This window comes from Kwoniella dejecticola, chromosome 1 (assembly GCF_000512565.2).
Source record: "Kwoniella dejecticola CBS 10117 chromosome 1, complete sequence".
Classification (NCBI taxonomy): domain Eukaryota; kingdom Fungi; phylum Basidiomycota; class Tremellomycetes; order Tremellales; family Cryptococcaceae; genus Kwoniella; species Kwoniella dejecticola.
In genome coordinates, this window is record NC_089301.1 from 3,576,608 (window position 1) to 3,593,097 (window position 16,490).

The following is a 16,490-nucleotide window of genomic DNA, read 5'->3' on the forward strand; positions in this document are numbered from 1 at the left end:
GGTAAGTGAGGTGAAGAAGGATGAAAAGGTAAGGTGAAGTAAGATGCATTTCTGTTCGTCGTTAGCGACTGCATATTTGCCATCCTAGTCTGTGGTAGAGCAATCGATATCCAGGCCCTGCAAACTTAATGTCTTGTCGGATGAAAACAAATAAATGGTCCATTGACGTCTACGCGTTGGGCATCGTACCGTCAGTAAAGGTATATCACTTTTACATCTTTTTCCGGATTATTGGGTGTCATTTTTAGATTTCACAGTCGGTCGCTCGTGTCGATCTCAGATGTTCTAACACACTAAATTGGGTCAGAGTGATGAGCGTGTTGAGCAGATGATCGAGCATGCCTGCTATAGCAAGACGTCTAGGCGTGAGAGAATATCTCGTAGGCAACGACTTTTCTACTTGTACTGTGAGGTTCTCAACGAGGACATTCGGGAAGATTACAGCTTCAGCGCGCCATCTCACGTTTACGTAACGATTTTGGAGAAGCCGCAAATCACGTGACTGAGTAATTTCAGCGAGCGAGCAACTATCGCAAGAGGTGAATTTATTGATCATCTACAGAGAATTCGACAAAGAAGCAAGGTGAGAACTGCGTTTACATCCTCATAGATCCGCATACTGGCACTTGCGACAAGACGAAACGGCTCATCTAGTGTTTCAACACCCGGTCTCACTCCACCGTCATGTTGTCCAGTGTGGTCCAGCCAGCCGATGCCCTGTTAGAGTAAGTCTGCTCCTTCTATTCCGCAAGATGCAGAGCAAGCCAAGCTGACTATGTTGCTACAGGCATGAACTCTCTTTCTCTGAGCCACCTTTCTCAACCCAGCTAGACCCTCGTATCTTAGCAGCTTTAGCAGATCAGAAATTCGCCCATCCTACCTTGGTACAAGCTAAAGCTATCCCGCTTTTGCTCGAGGGCAAAGACGTATTGGCGAGAGCCAGAACTGGAAGTGGAAAGACTGCTGCCTATGTGGTGCCTGCTATACAACGAATCTTGGAAGCGAAAGCAGTGAGTCATACGCGCGATCGTGGAATGAGCTCGAAGTCGCGCAGCTTCATTCTATCCATGGTGTCTTCTAAGCTGACAAATTCCTGTAGAACACCTCGCCTGCTTCTCCCGAATACCAGACCACACGAGTAGTCATCCTTGTGCCCACCAAAGAGCTGGCTCTGCAGGTGAACACCTTCGTCAAGACAGCCACGAAATACTGCGAGGGCTTGATAGGCTGCGTTAACGTAGCATCAGGTGGATCAAGTGTTCAGCGGTGAGTTTCCCTGATGATTGCGACAGGAGTGAAGCTGACGGGATAACCACAGAGTATTGCTAAATGACAATCCCGATATCATCATCTCGACACCCACCAAGCTTCTCTCGCTTCTGCAAAGCAAGTCAATCTCCTTAGCTCAACTATCGTTCTTGGCTATTGATGAAGCGGATTTGCTGCTCTCGTACGGCTTCAAGGATGATCTTACCAGGATTATGGATCCCACTTCAGGATGGATACCTAGATTAGGTGTGCAAGGGTGTCTCATGTCCGCTACATTGAGTGAGGACATAGAAGGAGTGAAAGGTCTAGTCCTAAGGAATCCTGTAGATCGCCTTCAACGACTTAGTACCGGCATATCAGCAGCTAACAATCATGAAAACTCCTACAGGCGATCCTGACACTTTCCGAACCAGCTACTTCGTCATCGCTTTTGACCCAACATTACACCATGACCTCCGAGCGAGACAAGTTCCTACTCATCTACGTCCTGTTGAAACTGAAACTCATCAGAGGAAAATCGATAGTATTCGTCAACGACGTAGAACGAGGATACCGAGTGAAGCTATTCTTAGAACAATTTGGCGTCAAATGTTGCGTAGTCAACAGTGAATTGCCATTAGCAAGTCGGTATCACGTAGTGGAGGAGTTCAATCGAGGTGTATACGACGTCGTGGTAGCTACGGATGAAGGCGCAGGGGCAGATGCTCAAGATCCCGCCGGAACCCAGCAGGAGGAGGAAGCAGAAGAAGAGGAGGAAGCAGACATTGGCGAGAAGGGAGGAGAAGAACAAGAGGAAGAGGATGGACAGAGCAAGAATGCCGAAGCTGGACCGTCAAAAAGACCTAGAGAGGCCTCGCCGCCCAGGAACGAGGGCAAATCAAGTAAGAGGCGTAAAGCGGATCCGACATCGTCTTTGGCCAGAGGAATCGACTTCACTGCCGCGTCATCGGTGATCAATTTCGACTTACCGCAGACGGCAACGTCGTATATGCACCGAGTGGGGCGAACGGCAAGAGCAGGTCACTCAGGTTTGAGTCTGAGTTTTGTGGTACCCAAAGAGAAGTGGGGAAAAGATAGGAATGTATCCGCCAAGTCGGCTCAGCATGATGAGGGGACTTGGGAGAAGATCGAGAAGCGAGTGAAGAAGGAGAGTGGAAGTGAGATCAAGGAGTGGGATTGGGGGAATAGGAAGTCGGATATCGAGGGTTTCAGATACAGAATGGAGGATGCGCTGAAAGCGGTGACGGGTAAGAGGGTGCAAGAAGCTAGACGAGAGGAAGTCAGGAGGGAGTTGCTAAATAGTGAGAAGTTGAAGGTGAGTTTGTGATCCATTGACGTCGCTGTGTGTGCGAGACGGTCTTCTTCGTCTTTCTCTCTTTCTTTGGTCCCCTCAGACTTTAGCCCATACTGATACTGTAATTTGACATCGACATGATAGTCTCACTTCGCCGCGAATCCCCTAGATCTCTCATATTTGCGGCATGATGCCCCTTTACATCCCGCAAGACAACAGACCCACTTGAAGCACGTGCCGAATTACCTTATGCCTAAGATAGCAGCCCTGCCTACTGGAGGAGCCGATGTGACGGACGGAGCGCACATCGGATACTCGAAACGCGGAAGGGGAGGTGGAGGGTTTAGGGGTAGAGGCGGTGGAAGAGGTGGTAAAAGCGGCAGGGGAAAGAAGGTCGATCCCCTCAAGTTCAAGGGATAGGAACGATTGGCGCGGACACCGATTGTATGTTGTGGTTTGAGCGTTACACTGCATGCATGTCACTTGCTGAATGCAGCGTAGCTCTTCCAAGTTATAATGGCACATGATAGCAGGACTTGGTGTATGTGTATGTTAGAAAGCACAACTGGACTAATAACGATTACAACAAAACGACGACATATTGGAAGGCTACAGGCGTATAATTATATCTCAAACTTCTTTAGCAAATCGAGATGTACACGAGTAAAACTGAGAGCACGACACTAATGGAGCCCTGAGTGCTGAAGACCTGTCTTCTTCGAGCAGCTATTGACGAAGCATAAGCCTGATTCCTTGGCTTTAGGCCTAGAATATGTTACTTGACTCACCATTAGCTGTGGACGAAGTTGTCGCACTCGCACTGATCAGACTCGTCGTAGTGGTCACACGACCATCAGTCGGATTGGATCTAACAATGGTCGTAGGAGTAGGAGTCGGAGTGCGAGCTGATGCAGCAGTTCCGCCGTTGTTCGCTTGTGAAGCAACGGTCGCTTGTCCAGGGTTAGATCCAATGGTACCGGCGTTCGAATTCGCATTACCTGAATTCCCGCTTGAGCCTGAACCTGAGCCTGAACTACTATCGGAATCTGCATCTCCGTCTCCATCGTCAGAGGTCCCACCTCTATTTGCACTTGACCCAGAGTTTGAGGAGCCAGAGCTAGAACCGCTTCCTCTGTTTGTTCCTGATGATCCAGAAGATCCAGACGAACCGGAAGAACCGGAACCACCACCTCGAGATCCACTTGAACCGCTTGAACCGCTTGAGCCGGACGAGCCAGATGATCCACTCGAACCGGTTGATCCTCTACTTCCCCCGCTTGAGCCTGAACTTGAGCCTGAACTTGAGCCTGATGAGGAAGAAGAAGATCCAGCCGGTCTCTTGCAGATTCGCTGGACGCCGAAGTCTGGTAAATGTTCGGAATTTGCCATCTTTGAGGTTACTTCGGCTGGGGTATTTTCATAGCCATCGGTGACGATGCCATGTCTGTGGTCTACTTCGGGATTCACGTTGATGTATTCTGAACGTGTCTTCTGATCAGCTTTCGTGTCCTTTTGATACGTGGTATCAGAAGAGGAACATACCGCATAGATCGTATATATCATCGTGTACGTCAGAAAGCTCATCTCGCGCTTCATATCCAGGATCCGCCTTCTTCCATGCGTCAGGCTCACTCGATCTGATACCTGCGCAAAGAAGTGGGCTCAGCTGCGATCTCGCGGGTGATGATGCTAGCTAAGACTATAAAATGTGAGACTCACCCAAGCTCTCCGCGTCACTCTCTTCAAGACTAGCCGGAAGGGCCATGACGCTTTGAACGCTGAGAGCGAGTAGCGCCCAAAAGACAAAGACGATCGATGATTTGACGATATTGTTGCTCCTCATTCTGACGGATAATTTTACGGTCTATCATACATCAGGAGGAAGATTGGATCTGAAAGGGGATGCATGAGTCTGAAGGCCTGTATATGTATCTATCTACCGAGCTATATCTGCCAGTCCTACATGCTGTACGACGAAGGTGATCCGGTTATTCTCATACCCTATCCCTAAGATAGAGAGAGTATGAAGATAGGCAAATTTGAATTGCTGTGCCAAGTACGAATGAATGTGTTCACGAATAGCATTTGAGTGATATCATAAGGCACAGATAAGACAACGGCGTAAGTGATTCCTCCCTAGACCGTGTCCTCTCTCAAGTCAGAGGAATCACCTGGGTCGTGAGCGGCTCGACGTGACTAGTACGAAGCCTTTTATCGGGGCGAATAGCTTCCTCATTCCGCCATTCCTCTTGACGATCTCTTTGTTCCTGTAATCATGCCATGCCGAAAATCAAGCCGTCGTTCGGCGGGATGATCTTCCTCATCTCCGGCTGACCATGCCAGCAAAGAGCCCTCTGTTGATTCAGCAGCCCGTAGAATCCGAGCAATTACACAGCCTCAGCCCCAATCATCACTGAGGTACGCTCGGCCGTAAGACGATGTAGGGTTTGCTGGAACGCTAAACGTCATACTCTCGGTCAACTCCGCTCCACCCTACATTCGACTATTGACGATCAGAGGAAAGGACGTGTATAAAGTCATTCGCCTCCCTTGGCAGTATGTATTAACTGATCCGCAGTATGTCTTCTATCTTATCTCAATCTGAAACATCCGCAGTGCATCAATACTACTACATCTCATAGCCAGGTTTCAGTTATTGTACACACGACACACAACACACAATACACGCTGCCATGACTCGCCTAATTGGCATTTTGTACTTAGTCGGACTCACGATGAGCCTGAATAGCTTGATCGGGGCTGTTCCCATCGAGAAATTGGGCGTAGCTTTACCTATTGATGAGATCGATCCTGCAGGTAAGTCGCGCTTGGTAGATTGGCTTGGTGATGATAATCCACAGCGACTGATCATGGTTGCATAGAACATGTCCTTGTGGACCAAAGTGGGGAAATCGAGCTAGATCGATCGCATCTCGCTTACGAGGAAGGAGAAGAGGCGGTCGATGGAGAGTATATGACCTTCTGCGGTATGTCCATATCTTCCTCGACGGACCTATCAGTTCATCAGTTCGTTGATACATAGGACTGACCTCCATGCAGATATCGAATTGATGGCCGATGATGACTCGGACGAACAAGTGATACAACCTGAACATCAGCGGTGTCGCCGAGCATCGGCAGGTGGCGGTGGACGGGGCGGCAGCGGATCGAGCGTGTCTTCTTCCTCTTCAAGCAAGTCGGGTTCCTCCTCTTCAAGCAAGTCGGGGTCTTCCTCTTCAGGCTCAGGAAAATCAACCTCGAGTGGGACCGGTGCTGGCACTGCTGCAGGAGCAGGGGCGGGCGCGGGGGCAGCAGGAGCAGCTGGAAGGAATAGGAACAATGGGGACAACAAGACCAGCGACGGTGAGTTAGAGCCATGTGTTCTAGTACTGCAAGAATCGAGTAACCATAAATCGCGTTCAGTTCTAAACCTGCAGAGCCCGCTAACAGTCATCCCTGCAATAGCTTTACCAACCAGATTGACAGCCATCGATATCCGTGGTATTCATGGTCCGATGCTGGTGGCCGCGACCCTGTGTTTTGGCGCAATATTTAGCTTAACACGATAAGACTGCGGAATTCGCCGGCGAGGGAGGCTCACGGCACGGGTAGAGCTAGATTTCCACAGTGATGAGGAGGGACAGACTGTACGGATGATCGAAGCTGTATCAATAGTTTGACATGTATGTATGAATAGTTCCATGAAAAACTAGTAATCTTGACACTCACCTTCAGATCTGAGTAATCGTGCTACCCGCCGCAATCAATGTTCGGCTAATGTGACTTTCGTTTGCTTCCTTTGAGGAAGGTGAATAATCCCTTGAGTGAGCAGCTCGGTCACCGTGCCATGTGACATTAATTACCCCTCAACGACTTTCGGGCTGTCTGTGCTCAGATAGCGTATTTTTCCACCATCAAGCGGTGTCTTGGCTGACCGAAAGTGACGACTGATGACGCTAAAAGCATGAAACGCGACCACACAGCCCCTATATGTGATCCTTGTTCATCGCAAAACGCCAAGAGGCGATGTTACACCTGAAATCCGGTACACTTGCGCCAGGCACCGATCACTCTATCAATGATCATCGCAAAAACGGATACCGCCGTTTGGCTTTCACCGGTCTAAAGGCTATCTTTTTCGGTCTAACGGTATACTCAAGTCTAAGCTCATCGCCCTACCGCTGGGCTTAGGGAATAACAACCCAAAAGGAAGCTTAGTGGGATGCTGTACCTGTTTTGGAATCGTGACCTGTGTGTTGTATGTATTCGCCTGTGCACCAGGTCGTGTTGCTTTATCAATCCAATCTTCGAAAAGAATAATTCACAGCCTGAGGACACCTTGACAAGGTATATAATCAGGTCAAGATGCAAGCAAAATGTGTCTCCCTCTCAAGCAATAAACATCTCAAACCAATCTCAACTTCGATCAAGTGAACCTAGAAACCCTTGGATCATTGACCCGTTAGCTAAACAACCCATTGCATACACTATACACGATGTTGTTCACCAAACTCGTCGTTGCTGCTTTATCCCTCACCCTTACTCCTGTGGTCTTATCAGCACCTACCCTCGTACAAAGACAGCAGACCGGCTCGATGTCGGGGACAGATTCCGTCCAAGCTCGTCCAGACTCAGGTGAATCGGTGATAACAAACCGGCCTGTCCCCACTGCGACTGCGACAGGTACTGCAGAGGAAGATCCTTCTCCAAAGCCTTCTCCAGACGAAGAAAGTTCAGTCACTCGAACTTCGAACGATGAGAACGATGAGAAAGAAACACCCTCATCCCGACCTTCGGTTTCAGCCTCGGCCTCAGCCTCAAATTCGCCATCCGCAACTAGATCCGAAAGCTCCAAACCGTCCGCGACCGAGACCAAGGGATTACATTACACTAACAAATTCCCTTCACAAGTCAAGAACGGCGATACCGTCAAATTGGAGTGGGATGGCGGTGAAGGTCCTTATCTCGTTTATACTATCTTACAATATGCTGGATTGACCACTCCTCAAGTGAGTCTCTCACCCCCTCACATACATCCTTGACTTCATGAAATGTCAAGTCGACTACAGTACCTTGTCTTAGAATGAAGCTGAGTTTTCCGTCTTAATGATAGCCCTACATACTTGAAAGATCACTTGATGATACCTCGTACGAAGTGACCGTTAACGAAGATGACTCACACGATAGACCGACTGTGTAAGTCATGTCGTATGCCATCAACTTACCGTCTTCCACCCGTACAGTATGAGGAATCGCCGCTGATGTCTGATGATTGTTCCCAGTACATTCGGTATCGCCTCCAACAGGAACAATAACGAATACAAAAGAGTGACTATCCCACTTTCCAAGTAGTTTTCGATATCACAGGAATAGTTATGGGATTCTTAGGGTTATACATTCCTGTACGGGTCCAAGACAAGCAGAGCATAGAACGTACGGCTTCATACAATAGATTAGGAAGTTTTCAAGAATTACAGTAATAGTGCTGTTTAAGTATCATGACATTACGACCACCTTGATGAATGATAATGACCGACTACACTATACAGTCACTTCTGTGTAAATCAAAAGGCACGCATTGCTGCATACAATATCGTATTACAACAAATTCATTTGACATGTCCTTTTCGTTTCACTTCCACAACTAACACTTGACTTGATTCCCGATTTCCTATGAAGCGTTGTCCAGCGGGAAAATCGGTTCTTGCGGAATACCCAGCTCATTCAAGAAAGCCTCAACGTCTACCTGATCATACGTCTGATCTACCTCTACCTGATTTCGAGGACCCTGTTGAGCATCGGGCAGACCATCAAGTGGGATATGCGGATTCTGCGCTGGGAACTGATAAAATTCCATAAATCGATCGCTCTTCTGGTTCAAGAAATCCTGTAAATCCGCCATGTTTTGAGGATCGTCGAACGACATTTCTGCTTCTGATCGAGTTTGCTGTTTTGACACCTGCACATTCGCCAGATCGAGATCGGAATTGAGGGTGGTGTTGTGGTCGATGGGGAATGGAAGTGGGAAATCCGGTTGTTGATCATCGGTATAGGGGTAAGGATATGTGTAAGAATTATCCAATATCGATTGTCCGTCAGTCCCTTGGGTATACCTGGTCATGTTGTCCCCAAATTGGACGGCGCCAACGACGTTGCCGATGATCGATCTGTTAGGGTCATTTTGACTTTGGATAGGGACTGGTTTGAGTGGATCATGTTCGGCTGAATATGTCGATGTTGCTTGCGGTCCGAAAAGAGATGTGCTTGACTGATACTGCGAATTAGGCGGTGTGTTTCTGCCCATATCCATCAGACCATTCAGGATTGCCGTGGGATTTCTGCGCATAGCGTTCTCGATCAATTGTGGTACGGAGCTGGAATGTCACGTTGATCAGTATTTTGTTTAGCGGGAGAATGACGCTGGACTCACGTTGGTGGCCAAAATGCTAGGACTGATTTGACCGCTTGTTCGCTCGCCTTTTCGTCCTCCTCCTTCGCTCGTACGATCTCCGTGCTGGGGCGACTGGGTGAGGCATGGTTCTTGGTCTGCCATGCAGCAATTTCTTCTTGAGAAGGGGTTAATCGTTCCATGGTCAGTGCAACGGAATCGCAAATCGGCCCTACGTCGGCCCAAGCTAGATTCAACATGAAGTATCAGTATTATAGTCGGGACGACGTTTGAGTACAAGAATCTGAGACATACCCCAGCCCTAAAGAAGGATATTGTCAGCTTTTCGTAACGACTAGCATTTGTGACCATCAACTCACAACCTGATGTAGCGCTTCAAGACAAGTATCTACGCTCTTCTGCTTGGTTTCCCATGTCCAACCGTAACCACCGGGCTGCGACTTGACATCAGCCTCGCCCAAGAATACTGATGAAAGGCGACTCACAGTGCTACTGGGATAACCCTGTTCGTTTGTGGGTACTTCAGACAAAAGCTGAGCCATCGACATCAATACTCTCAGCAGGATTGATGCAGCTGTGAACTCTTTAGCCTTTAACTGATTGCCAATGTTATATAATCCACTCACACTGAATGACCCCTGTGGGCAAGATAGACTGGACGCGATGTCAGTCAGGGAGCTTTATCAGACAATGCAAGGAGTTTGCTCGCTCACCTTGAGCATTCCGATATGACTTCTACAATTTGCCAACAGACCATCTACACTCTCCCTGCTTAGTCGCTCAAGAAGCTCGATATTCCTCATACCAGGAACGAAAGATCGTTGTTGGCCAGACGACGATGAGGACGGTGAAGAATGTGAGGTACTGTCGGAAGGGGTCGTGATGCTTGCCGAGACCACTGGTAAGGTCTTCCAGAAATCCAGTAAATCTCGGATCAACTGATGCATTACCAGTAGTAGGAAAGGGCAGCATAGTCGAAGGTTTGCGTGGAACTGCAAATGTATGAGCAACTGCATCAGCAAATGAAGCGACGGCCTATCAGATAGAGATCAGAGCTTGCATTGAGAGGCGAGAAACCTAGCAGATCGTCTTTCTGACAGGATTCGAGGTACAGGGAGATCTTCGCATTGATATCCCTGCTAAGCCCTTTCTGCAAAGCCAATAAAGTACTCATGAGCGTCACTGCTATACGCTATATCTGCAGTTGAACGTACGACATCTCTCCATATCTTGCGGACCGCATTGCATATCTTGTCTATGTCCGCTGCGCCTTTCTTTCTGGATGGATAGGCGAGTTTAATCGCCACTTCGCGACCTGCTAGTCCTAGTCGATGATTCATCCTATGAAATCGGCGGTGAGCGCTCGTACTCTTCATGACAGATCAGCACACATACTGTAAGAAGAAAGCCAAAAGCTTGAAGGTCGAATTTGGTAGTCTCTCTTGAACAGTTTCGATCCATTCCCCAGCCGCATCGACATCTTCTTGCGGACTGATAGCAGTTGTATCAGTCTTCAAGTATCACAAGCCAAGATTGTGCTCACATTTTAGGCAGTTGACCGATTGACGCGGCAAAGAAGGCATCGGAAACCATGTTGGTCCAGAATAGTCGTCTCTGTTTCATTTGCAGCTGAGAGAAACTGATATCCGCCTCGTTGTCATCCGTGACTATCGGTCCTTCGGATGTCCACATCAAACCTAGAAGCTGCATTTGCTCGGTAATGATGGAATGTATCATTCGACCTAGAGTTATGATCCTCAGTACCATTACCTAGAGATGGACAAAAGACTCACTCTGAAGCCAATGATCCTTGTCCACAACCTGCTGATCAGTCATGTGTAGAGCTTGGTTGTAAAGGGTCAAAGCTTGAACACCAGTGATGCTGGGATTGGTGAAGACGCCATTCTCGTCAATGAGTCGTTTAGCTCGCTTCAGCAAAGCCTTGCAGGCTGTTATTCGAGATTTCCCCCAGTGCGTTCTGGCTCGAGTGCCGGGAGTGAACTGAAAATATAGAATCAGCATGCTTCCGGAAATAGGGGAATGTATGACTTACCGTCCCGTCGGCTTGAATAACTGAGGCCGAGTGATTCAACTCAGCTCGTTTGCTGATAGCAGAAGGAAAAGAACACTTACCTTTCGGAGCGATAGCTGACGATTCGCTCACACCGAGAATCTGTGTATTGATCAGCATGACATACTGCGTAGGAGCTGCGTGACGTACCACGGGTGAATCCGAGTATCGAGCACCCCAAGCTTCGATCACCGCACATAATGCTTCTTGAGCAGGAGTCATCCTATCTGATCTTTGACCGGCTTTCGCCCATTCGAGGTAGAATGCTTCCGGGCTGATTGCCTATTCAAACAAGCAAATCAGTTCTTCTGCTTGACAACACAGATGTAAGAGTTCACGTACAGGATAAGAGAGATGGACCGCTTGGAAGAATACTTTGACCAAGTGATTGCTCAAAGCCATTCCTAGAGCCCGATCCGCCAATTGCTCAAATACAGCTTCCCTCCTTCCCCAGCTGATCATCTGTCTTCGGGCTTGTTCTTGGTCTTCCGACCACAGTTTCCAAGGGTTCTCAGCAAGTAAAAACATCTTGCGACTATCTAGCTGATGGTGATCATCGCTGAAAGGCGATCTTGATCTCTTCCTCGAATCTCCTTGCTTTAAATAATCATTCAGGCCCAACAGATTCTGCGGCGTCAGCAAATGGTCGAAACTTGATGGAGTGGGTACTGAGGAGTCTAGGATCGGTAGGTTAGATCTTGCATTGAAGGGATCAGGCAAGTCTTCAATTGATTTCCACTCAGAGGTCGGAAACGTCCCTCCTCCAGTCTTTTCGGACGCTTCGGCGAGAAATTTCATATGATTAATAGTGCTGGTCACTCGATCCTGCAATCCCTGATCCCAAATATGATCTGCCTCTGCTAATTGAGCGAGATGTGCTCGAGGTGTTTGACCGGTAGCTTGAACATGCTGCATCGCGCCTTTCCTATAATCTGCAAATTGCCGCCATATCGACGCGGCCTCTTGGAATGTGCCAGGCGCAGTATTCGGTGTGTCAGTGGAGATGAAAGTCGGAGCAGGGGGTTGGGTGGTGATTATCGGTGGTGGTGGGAAAAGGTCATTTGTAGATTGATTTTCGGACGGAAGAGCGGTGATAGGGAAGGCGAGAGATTCCAAGACAGATGGATCGAAAAGTGTTGAAGAAGCTTGATCTGCATTTTGAGATTGAGATTGTGATGCAGTATTTCCGGTTGCATGGCTGGTTGGGAGAGGCGTACTGTTGGGTAATTGTGAAGGGAAAAAGGGGTGACTGTCGAAGAATTCAAGAGGATCCGATCCTATATCATCTACACCTTGAACACTCTCGCTCGCCTCACTACTTCTCCTCGGCCCGTCTCCTCCGTAGATCTTCCTCGCTTCGTCTATCCTTTTTCCGCCCTTGTTCGGCTTCGTCGGTTCTCTGATCCCCTGCGTATCGCACTTCAATCCTTTCCTCTTACAATTCGAGCATTCTATGTCGGGATTCTGCTCGACTAGGACGTTCAAGGGAGGTGGAGGTGAGCTCGAAGATGAAGGTAAGGCAACGAGGATATCTTGCAGGTCACATTTGATTCGCCGTAGCTTGCAGCAACTGCATGCTACATTTTGACCTGTTCCAACAGCCAAGAGAAGTCAGTGTCTGTCGCCTCGAGGTCTCACTCATCTTAGCAGCTTCAACTTACGACGCTTCTTCTTGGGTTCTTCAGTCGTCATGTCGTCGATATTCAACGGCGGGCCTGTCACTGGGTGATGGATGGTATTCGCAGATATGAGTAGAGCAAAGTGTGCAAGATAGATCAGACTTGGGTGTTATGACAATGGCATCTTCCCATCTTCCGGGAAGAAATCAGGCTAGATAAGGGTTGATCTGCTTGGTTGCAGTTGATGTGATAATCAATTAATGCTGTGTTTCCAGACTCTCGGCTTCACGAGTAGCGTCAAAGTGGTCAGGTAATCGAATTAGCCAGTTTCACTAATAGACGGCCATGTGGTCAGATATGACTAAAATCGAATTGACCCTGGAAACAGGATCTAGGTGGGCTATTTATATCCTCCGAATTCGCACGGCGATAAGCGCTTTCCCAGCTTACATACTTATCCTTTCATCTGCTCCAGTAAAAAGCAAACGACGCTTTTCAAGGTGGCAGTACTCGAGTAGTCGCACATATGGGCTCACTTCATACGGATACGAATGACAATGCATGAATGAGAACTAGGATTACAACAAACATTATTCATGATATCGAAACGTCCTGTTGGTTGGGGGTCTGCCAGACGCACTTCTGCTGTCTCCCGCGTCAGCGCCGCTTGTTGGGGAGGATGCGAGATATGACACAAGCTAGACCATCACTTGAAGCTGTGAAGATACCTTCAACCAGTATGAACTCTTGTCCAGGCATTGATCTCTCAGATTCGTCGGACCCTTGAGGCCAAGTCTCCCCTTGAGGAGGTAAATCCGGAATCTGCAACCACACGCATTAGGGAGAAGTCTCTCCTTCCTTATGCTTGATGCTAGACTCACCTTGAGCACGTGGAACGAGGTATAGCCATGTCCGCCTGAACGCTTTTCATTGAACATGATGGGACTCGAATGTTTCGCTGATTCAATATACTTTCTTACGTGTGAGCGGTCGGACGGCCGTATTGCAGAGTAAAACGATTGATTCTTCAGCTAAGATAAGGCGCATGCAGATAAGCAACCTCCTCCATGGCGAGAAATCGTAATCGAGAAGCCGACTCACCCTCGACCCGTTGATAACCACATCATTACTGACATACATGACTCGACTCGTGTCAGTGAATCGGTCAAGTATGAAGAAAGTTCTCGGTGACGGTTTTTGTGGAGTTGGCCAAGGATGATCCGGCGGCGGCGGGGAGAGGGATATTGAAGTTGAGTCAGGCGAAGATTGCAAAGGGGCTTTAGATGAACTTGGCCAGCGCTGAACACGAGGAGCATCGGTAAGCTGGATTTCCCGTCGCTTGGTATCGATACAACACACCTTTATCGCGAATTTGCCTTTCGAAGAGGGCGACACTTCAATGACCTCACGAGCAGTGAGGGCTTGTTCTATATGTCCATTACGATGAGTTAGCTCAAGGACAAGCCTTCAAGTATTGCTACTCACGCAGTGTCCTCTGACCATCGACAGCTCGAGTATACAGCGCCAAAGACATATTGTAGACGGTGTAGCTGAGCGATTGCCTCAACTCAGCACAGGCACATCTCTTTGTCCATGAAACCTGAAACAAACTCACTACGAACAACAGCACTCAACGTAATACCCATCTTTATGTAGTGCCCTATAGTAAGCCACACAGGCAGTCTTCTCGTCCGCTAATGCTTGGCTAAAAAACAATTAGGCTTCAGAGATCTTTTTTCATTACATCACGACCGTTTTCCACAATCCACACTCACTAGTGTATCTCCCTCAACATCGGAACCTCATCAGGATGAAATATCAAATAACACGATTTGCCTATCAGGTCGTTCGGCGTATAACCCAGGATCTCCTGCATAGACTCCGATACATAACCGATTCGCGCCTATCTCGCCGTCGTGTTCGCGTACCATGTGTGTCGAGGAGGGTGGGGCAAAGTGGGGCAAGGAATGAGAAAGTCAAGTCAGATGTAAGCGCCGATCTCGCTTTTCTCTCTTGGTTGGTTTGAAACGCTAAGAATGAATCTAAAGGTGGGAGTGCGTTTCATCGCCGATTTCCCCTTCCGCACGCTCAGATCCCCTTTCCAGTCCCTTGAGGTCCGTGTCAGATCCACATTCAGAAAGCAGGACTACGTCACTCCCTTGCCCTTTTCCCGACATGAGAGAGACCAACCAACACACTGCTGCGCTTATCCTTCTTCGCAGCAAACTCCCAGATCCCATCAAGACATCCACAAAATCCAGAGATCTTGCTCAGCATCGCATAAATGGAATGATGCGTAAAACTTACCTCTTGATCTGCACTGCAAGCCAGCCAAGCTGATAATCCCAATTCTTCTTGACTCGAGACACTACTTCCTGTACCTGGTGCTCTCGATGAGCCGGAACTTCCTGGAGGTCCGAATGACGATTGCGACGATCCGCTGGGCTGACCATATGGTGATGTCGGCGTGCGTCGAGCCGATTTACTCGTCCGCGAGACGGACATCCTGGGGAATTAGAGACGGATAGGGGATACGGGACGATTGAGTTGGTCGAATGTTCAGGTGACGATTTCCGCAATTCACCACAGCAGATAGTGGGTTCGAGGCGAGATGAATTTCTTGTGGTTGTAATTTGTGCGACCGTCTATATATATCTATGGGAATCTGACAGAGATCTGTGCGTTCGAATATCCAATACTCGGGGGCCGAACGATGATGATTGATTATATAAGACCGAGACTGATCCTCAAAGCGCCTTTGTCGGATGTTGATCGTTGATGGATGGAGGATGAACAATCAAGGGTGAAGCTATGAAATCATCTATCGTGTATCGTGTAACGTGTATCGATGTTGGAGTTTTACTATTGTTTCGAGTTGACTATTATCCCTCTGCCTCGTGTTCGTCTTTGTAATCGAGAACCGAATCGAGTTCGCAAGATCTCTTTTTCCTTGTGTTCAGTCTAAATATCGGCAAAATGTCACAAGCACAACTAAGATCCAATCATGCCAGATCCCCTATTTCCTACGCAGCACAGTCCTACTCTCTTGGTAGGGTCCTTTGGATTGATGGCGAAGCGGCCCGTTGAAACGGCACGCTATGACCTCTGCTACTGTGCTGGCCGGTTCAAAGAAGATGGCCGAAGGGCACAGCGAGGTAATCTGGTGGAGTAACTGTGGTGTGTTTCTATCGATGCTTGAAATGATGTCTCACTCAATGAATCGTTCTCGATTGCTGGAATACTCGACTGATCTTGATCGAGGTACCGCCAATGACGCTGGTGTGTGTGTGCAATACTTCAACCCAAAAGAGTCGGAGTATTTTTGATTTCTACGTGTTACAAGTGAAGAGCCATGCTCAAGTCAAAGTTGAGAGTCATTCGACAGTCGATCAACGATCGATTGATATCTGATTACCAAGAATCCACTGAGAAGCACAAGCACAAATTATGAATCTGAATCACACTTTTGGACTTTGGATTTAAGGGACCAAAAGGTCAATCAATCAATCAATCAAATCCTAAAATGTAATCTTAAAGCCCCGAAGAGTCCGGCTTTTGAATCTGACCTTTTTTCGCATAAATCCTATGTACGTATTTTTGCTTAAATGCCCTATGCCGTACAGAAGTATAGAGATTGGAGAGACGAGAAACGGCAGGAGGCGTTTAAGGGAATTATAGCTTTGACAGTGTCGATGGCTTCGTACCCACTTGTCCCCACTCTGTGAACTTGGACATGGTGCTTGGTAAAACTTGGCATTCCTTCATACAGTACTCGTACACGTTGCGTAATTGATGGTGATCAGATGCGCGTAGATCTTCCTTGGTCAT

The 16,490-nt window shown here is 48.1% G+C and overlaps 6 protein-coding genes across 6 annotated transcripts; 3 read left to right on the plus strand and 3 right to left on the minus strand.

Moving 5' to 3' along the window:
* Nucleotides 1-684: 684 nt before the first annotated feature.
* I303_101315 (ATP-dependent RNA helicase DBP9) lies at nucleotides 685-2,983 on the plus strand (the record flags this gene model as incomplete). The annotated part of the gene is made up of 6 exons (XM_018404684.1): nucleotides 685-725; nucleotides 788-1,010; nucleotides 1,100-1,266; nucleotides 1,319-1,592; nucleotides 1,658-2,584; nucleotides 2,708-2,983. 6 exons carry the CDS (start codon nucleotides 685-687, stop codon nucleotides 2,981-2,983), a joined length of 1,908 nt encoding a protein of 635 aa, XP_018267338.1.
* A 220-nt stretch (nucleotides 2,984-3,203) lies between these two features.
* Nucleotides 3,204-4,328, minus strand: I303_101316 (uncharacterized protein; the record flags this gene model as incomplete). The annotated part of the gene is made up of 4 exons (XM_018404685.1): nucleotides 3,204-3,289; nucleotides 3,352-4,041; nucleotides 4,106-4,207; nucleotides 4,283-4,328. 4 exons carry the CDS (start codon nucleotides 4,326-4,328, stop codon nucleotides 3,204-3,206), a joined length of 924 nt encoding a protein of 307 aa, XP_018267339.1.
* A 970-nt stretch (nucleotides 4,329-5,298) lies between these two features.
* I303_101317 (uncharacterized protein) lies at nucleotides 5,299-6,132 on the plus strand (the record flags this gene model as incomplete). The annotated part of the gene is made up of 4 exons (XM_018404686.1): nucleotides 5,299-5,380; nucleotides 5,446-5,550; nucleotides 5,624-5,926; nucleotides 6,029-6,132. The coding sequence occupies 4 exons, from the start codon at nucleotides 5,299-5,301 to the stop codon at nucleotides 6,130-6,132; spliced, it is 594 nt and encodes a 197-aa protein (XP_018267340.1).
* Nucleotides 6,133-7,059: 927 nt separating this feature from the next.
* I303_101318 (uncharacterized protein) lies at nucleotides 7,060-7,915 on the plus strand (the record flags this gene model as incomplete). Its single annotated transcript, XM_018404687.1, has 3 exons — nucleotides 7,060-7,572; nucleotides 7,677-7,759; nucleotides 7,846-7,915. 3 exons carry the CDS (start codon nucleotides 7,060-7,062, stop codon nucleotides 7,913-7,915), a joined length of 666 nt encoding a protein of 221 aa, XP_018267341.1.
* A 319-nt stretch (nucleotides 7,916-8,234) lies between these two features.
* On the minus strand, nucleotides 8,235-12,735 carry I303_101319 (uncharacterized protein; the record flags this gene model as incomplete). Its single annotated transcript, XM_065968317.1, has 17 exons — nucleotides 8,235-8,937; nucleotides 8,994-9,198; nucleotides 9,267-9,273; nucleotides 9,332-9,406; nucleotides 9,458-9,546; nucleotides 9,599-9,626; nucleotides 9,686-9,964; nucleotides 10,033-10,122; nucleotides 10,187-10,313; nucleotides 10,368-10,463; nucleotides 10,516-10,714; nucleotides 10,766-10,973; nucleotides 11,026-11,045; nucleotides 11,106-11,145; nucleotides 11,194-11,325; nucleotides 11,386-12,632; nucleotides 12,705-12,735. The coding sequence occupies 17 exons, from the start codon at nucleotides 12,733-12,735 to the stop codon at nucleotides 8,235-8,237; spliced, it is 3,576 nt and encodes a 1,191-aa protein (XP_065824389.1).
* Nucleotides 12,736-13,319: 584 nt separating this feature from the next.
* Nucleotides 13,320-15,167, minus strand: I303_101320 (uncharacterized protein; the record flags this gene model as incomplete). Its single annotated transcript, XM_065968318.1, has 8 exons — nucleotides 13,320-13,484; nucleotides 13,544-13,693; nucleotides 13,764-13,961; nucleotides 14,022-14,089; nucleotides 14,148-14,212; nucleotides 14,278-14,367; nucleotides 14,438-14,565; nucleotides 14,970-15,167. The coding sequence occupies 8 exons, from the start codon at nucleotides 15,165-15,167 to the stop codon at nucleotides 13,320-13,322; spliced, it is 1,062 nt and encodes a 353-aa protein (XP_065824390.1).
* Between the last annotated feature and the right edge of the window lie 1,323 nt (nucleotides 15,168-16,490).